This window comes from Nilaparvata lugens, chromosome 11 (assembly GCF_014356525.2).
Source record: "Nilaparvata lugens isolate BPH chromosome 11, ASM1435652v1, whole genome shotgun sequence".
NCBI lineage: Eukaryota > Metazoa > Arthropoda > Insecta > Hemiptera > Delphacidae > Nilaparvata > Nilaparvata lugens.
The window spans coordinates 34,223,217-34,229,423 of record NC_052514.1 but is presented as its reverse complement, the minus strand read 5'-3'; the positions used below and the strand labels follow the sequence as shown (position 1 = coordinate 34,229,423).

Here is a 6,207-nt window from a genome sequence, read left to right as displayed (position 1 = left end):
TCAAGTGTATTCAATTAATTCAATCTGTTGGAATAAGGAGTCGAGACTGATAGTGAAAATCATATTGACTTAGAATCAGTGTTGTTAAAGACGGTAAGACACAGTCTAATGGAGGTCTTGAAATATTAATTTTGTTAAATGGTACCAATTGGATAGGCATAACGTTTTAACATGATAAATTGAACTTATACAATGGGCTACTTTAGAAGTTGAAAAGATACGAATTGCATCCGAAACCAAAACTGAATATTTCTCATATAAAAGTGCTGCCTGATTGGGAATCTAGGATACGAATCAATTTTTAATGGTCTATGATAATCATGAAATTATAAAAGTTTAGTTAGCTTAGTTTAATCATAGACAATAAGATACAATTCAGGTGTAAACAACCGGCATTCACCCAAAACTGCTTTCAACCTTGACAACAAATAATTGAAATAATCATTCCAGAGATTATGATGTAGAGCAGGGCTCTTCAACCTACGGCCCGCGGGATAGATTTTGTCCGGCCCGCCGAGAGTTATTGCAACAGATTTTTTTAAATATATATTTTTACACATTTTTGACAACAGTACTCTTCTCTTACTAGACACTCCATTTCTCATTGTAAAATTAATTAGCTGTAAACAAGCAGAGATCAACCATTTCGAGACATTAGCAAAAGGTCTGCATGGACTGTACATGTCCCTGTTTGAACGCTACAAACAAGGTAACCTACTTCCATTTTACAGTTCTCTCCCAGAAAAAGACTTTAGAAATATAAAAGATCATGCTCGAGGATTTTCTCTTTTTGGATCTACCTACAAGTGTGAGCAGACATTTTCAAAAATGAAGATTGTTAAATCCAAATACTTCCTTGTCAGATGAACATTTGAAATCAATTCTAATGATCGAAACCACAAAGTTTGATCCTAAATGGGCGGACATTTCAAGTGGAAAACAATTTCTCACTAAAAATGAGTATTCTCTTTCAGCATGGTAACTTTATGTAAATTCATGCATTATCAAGTTTTCATATGAGCTTTTTAAACTCAATAAATTGGCCTTGTATTGAAATGAACTGACTTGGTTTGTTTCTTCCTACTTAAACATACTTAAAACTCCTCATATCATTTTAATGGAAATATAACTAGTAGTTCTGTGAACAGTAGACCTAGCTCAGTTATAAACCACAGCCTCCTCTAATACTGTCAGTCAGAGTAAATTATTATGTCCTGTTCTGTCGTATCGGCGGGATATTGGTGTGTAAACAACTAATGACTTTTTGGGTTGGTGTACCGACAATGCTAATAATTTGTTGTGAGCAACTATGCTACTATCATTAAAAGCTTACCGAATTGAAACCAGGAAAAGTCGGGAGAAAATACTATGCTATTTCGAGTTATCAATTGCATGCCTCATTGAATGCAATTAAAAGTCCACACGACAGCTGATTTTTCATCAAGTTACATTGAGATATTAATTGCATGCGTCATTGCATGCAATTAATAATCCACTCCACAGCTGATTTATAATCAATAATTCTATAGTCTGATTTGAAAGGTAATATTGGCGTTCGAAGGAGACTCCTTTCCTTTTATATTATCCCAAAAAACCTTATACATACGTCGACGCGAAATATTCAAAAAGGAACATACCTGTCAAATTTCATGAAAATCTATTGCTGTGTTTCGCTGTAAATGCGGAAAATTTAAACATAGATATAAACATATTAACATAAAGAGGAATGCAAAACCGTCGACTTGAATCTTAGACCTCACTTCGCTCGGTCAATAATTTTATACCCCCCAAATCCCACGTCGTGTGTGTCCCCACAAGTCAGATTCCACGTACATCCTTGTTATTGGCCCTCTAAGCCTCCCAAGAATTAACAATGTGGCTCTTGGATAAAAAAGGTTGGAGACCCCTGATGTAGAGTTTATGATTTGACTTATACACAAATTTGAGTCCAAAACATGTATCAACAAGAAATTTGAATTTATCTGATTAATTACAGTATTTACTTCCAAAAACATAACCATTTAAAGTTTTGAATCTGTGGATCTGGCTTGAATCAATAGAAAAAAGTTCTTTGAAAGTACTGTATATCTGAATTTGAAAGTTAGAGTTATTCTGTACAATCTATAAAATATTAAAAATAATCAAGAACATTTTAAATGTAGAAGTAATATTAATCATAACTAAATAATATCTCACAACTATGTTCAACATCATAATCAATCATATCACGGGGTTTTAGATAGAGTTTCAACCTTCTTTAACCTCAAAATTGTTCCAGCAATCAGTTTTTTACTCAAATATGTGTAAAGCCAGTTCGCCTCCATGGTGCACATTGGGTTACGCCATAGCCTCCTCTGTATTAGAGGAGGCTATGGTTACGCTAAATGCCTAGCATATAATGGCGGTCAGACAAGCTAATGTTCTCCTGAACAAAAACTACACAACATCTTGAAGATATTGAAAAATATAGTATATATTATATGGACATTTGAACTCATGAGCTTTATAATATGTGTTGTGTATCTGCCATACGCTAAATAAATAAATCACGGGGTTTTCCTGTCATTGACCTAATTGTGCTCCATCCAATGAAACATTTCCATTCAGAACTATCTTGAATATTTTCGAAAGAATAGTGATCTTCTCATTCCTAGAGATCTTTTCGTTCAGAGATGCTCTGAATGCCGTTCGGATTCTGAATTTTTCGGAGAAAGTTGTTTTCAGGTATAACATTTAGAGTGAGAGAGAGATAGAGCGGGTGTGAGTGAGTGAGCTGTGGGGAGACGCCTACTATAACAGGTCGCCAAGGAATAAAAGAACAATAAAAAAGAGAAGAAGTGATGGGTATCTTCCTTCTCAGCTTCTCAGTGCTCTGAAGGTCGCTTTTAACGTCATAATTTACTCTCACTATCATTCCCTCTCTCTCTAAGGAGACCGTCACTACCTCTTACTTACCACATACCACTCTAAATTAATTATCTCCTTCACGTTTTTGTCTCTTTTTATCTAACATTAATTTCATTGTTCCATTTTCTACCCAATAACAGTTGAATTAGTTGTTCTGCCTCTACTTCCTGCTTCTTGATAACACATTTTTTAGAGATTCGTAGTTCCGTAGGATAAGATGTTTTGTGATACTAGACTCATTCAAATTATCAGTTTCTTGTTCCAAAATCCAAATTTTTTGAAAATCTCAGGTTTTGGGTTCAGATAACGTTATGGAACTGATATGGTCTCTCACGACTATTATTTTTTCTTACTATTCTTCCATTCGGAAATCCACGCATAAAATTGTTATCTCAGGTATAGATAACAATAATAATAGATTATGATGCCATCTCAGGTATAGATAACAATAATAATAGATTATGATGCCATGATCAGAGATGCGAATTATAAATCACCAGTATTTGATTTTTTAAGGATTTTAGAGATAATCAAATTGAAAGTCAACGATCTACAATATTCACTTTGAACAATTAATTACGACATAGCAGTCAGGTATGCCCAGAGAGAATAGAATAGACTATTCTATTAGTCATAGGTTATATTCTATTCTCTCTGGGTATGCCTGACTGCTATGTCGTAATTAATTGTTCAAAGTGAATATTTAACAAGCAGTTCGTAATGGAATCAAACATTGAAGAGGATCTACAATAGTATAGAAGAATGATGGATTTGAAATACTTTGCGAAATTGTTGTTGAATTCACCGGGAATAGATTTGTGTTTGAATTTAGAATAATTAATTTTGTTTTTGTAATATAACTTTCAGAGGAAAGTTCCTGGATTCTGTGCAGTAAGCTTATTCGGAAGAAAGTTATATTTGATATTATTTAATCTAGATCACTGAATAGATTTCAAGTGGAAGAATGAGAAAATGATTGATGGAAAGCTGAAATGGAAATGAGAAGTTTCAGATTGGAGAAAAAGGAACATATTGAAGAGGAATCAGGCTTCAACTTAGATGAATGGAAAAAATTCGGTCTCGCAGTAATGGATCCCTGAATTATCTCTCATATCCAGGAATCTTAATTCATCGATTTGACTTTGATAAGATATCACAAAGAAAAGATCTTGAACATTCAAATCAATCACGTAGACCAACTGTTCTTGAAAAAAAATATTACAAGATTGCCATTGTGTGAACGTTCACAATATTAATATGTATATTTGTTAATCTATTCTATTGCTGTAGGCCTACTGATCAATGATTAGACTATACCATTGCACAAAGCCGCTTTCAAAAAGAGATAATAAGATTAAGATTTCTCACTGATACCAATAACTCTTTGAATTCAGTAATTGTAATATTTATCACTGATAGTAATATTTACGGATTTAATTTTTCAACAAAGAATAATAGATAATGACATGTCCAATAATTATGACAGTCATCCATTTATTTACATTTTTATACAATCCTATCTATATTCTTTGTGTATATATTCGTATCGACACACGTAGGTATTATTGTCGTACAACGGTACAACAATATTGTTCAAGGCAATGTGACATCACCCATACTATAATGTTCAAGAAAATTTCATACAATTGTTGATCTGCTAATCTTTTGTATTGATTGAACAAGTAATTTCGTGTAGCCTACCTAACAAGTAATAAGCTTCCGCAAACGTAATATGTATAAAAGCATAAACATCACATTTGTATTCTCGACATGCTCAATAATAATTTTCGATTCACTTATCATTGATATATTGAACACCAATATTCAAACATATAGATAATAATATTGAGGTAATGGGTAAACCGTAGGAATATCTTGCAAGTTTCCGCAAGCATATTGTCTATCACATCCGGATACCATACTCTTGTAATATTTTCCACTTGACTGGTTCACCTGATATTATTCTTGATATTTGCATAATTTGATAGGGGTACATTGACTCGGCATAACTAGGCACGTGTGTAAGCCAATGTCATCCGTGCCCCCATGTTTATGATCACAACACAAGATGACGTCACACGGATGTGCCTGATAAACTACACCAATTTATTAGAATGCAGAATAAAATTTATATTTACTCCTCTATTGGAGTGTTTTAATCATAATATTTCATTCTTGTCCTTGAAATTTGAATGTAAAAGTAGCAGCTTATCAAGAGAATTACTATGGTCTACTTTAATTCTGTGAAGAATGAATGTTATTATATCTTGATAATCTCATAATATTGATAAATAATAATTTTTCATAAAAATATTAAAATTTATTGTCGTGCTACTTTACATCATCAGATTTTTCAAAGACATAACAAGATAAATAAAATAGAATACGATGGGAGATCAGGGATGATGTAATAAATAATATGGTTTATAGAGAATGGAGAAGATTGATTGAAGACAGAGAGGCTTCAAGGAATGTTGTGGAGAAAGGCAAAGCCTACCCTGAGCTGTGGAGCTAAAAAAAATAAAAAATAAAAATTAAATTTCAGTCAACATTGTTGCGAATGAAATGTATAAAGAAACCAGTTCATTAATGAAAAATTTTCTTATTAGTAAGAGTTGTAAAACTTGTAGAATTGTAAGAGAACAAATTAATCATCGACAAATTTTACATTACGATAATGTATTTCTGAATTTTGTTTCATCCTCTGGATAATATAATAGGGAGACTTGAAAAAACACAACATGGTGGATTTTGGGAGAACTAACCGAAAACTATTTTTTTGTATAAGAGAAATATTCTTCATGGATGCAGTGAAATCTAGAAACAACTTAATCTAAAACTAAAATTAAATTCATTATTTATGTTACTCTGATGAAACTTGGATCTCATCTTTACAGAACATTCTCTATCATACCGCCTTGTGAAAAAAAATGAAAAAGGTGAATCAGGAAAATCCACTGCGCTAAAGGTTAACCTGGAAATTTTAATAATTCTCCAGGAATCTGACTTTTTTCATTATTCCACACGTTGGAATTGTTTACTGGAACAGAGATAGTTCAAAAGTTCACCTCCAATTCATATTCTTCTCTCGAACCGGACTGTAGAACCTTTGATTATGGATTCCTCATGGATACTATGGATTTCCTTAACGTATCAAAGATAGAACTGAAACATTTAATCGTGTGATGAATAGGGAATCGGCTGGCTGAGGATTGACATTTATTGTTGCGCTTTGAGATAATATGTAATAGGAAGGGTGAAGCGGTCACGAGTTTGCAGGATTGCAGTATCATTATCCGC

General features: G+C 32.9%; 2 protein-coding genes across 3 annotated transcripts in view; both read right to left on the bottom strand.

Moving 5' to 3' along the window:
- The window catches only part of LOC111061085, a 7,912-nt gene extending 7,188 nt beyond the window's left edge, over positions 1-724 (bottom strand). Inside the window, exon 1 of the mRNA XM_039437285.1 lies at positions 719-724. Within this exon, the coding sequence (XP_039293219.1) occupies positions 719-724 (6 nt within the window). The remainder of the gene's footprint in view (positions 1-718) is intronic.
- The window catches only part of LOC120353660, a 172,966-nt gene that overhangs the window by 81,111 nt on the left and 85,648 nt on the right, over positions 1-6,207 (bottom strand). The gene's annotated exons all lie outside the window — the stretch shown is intronic.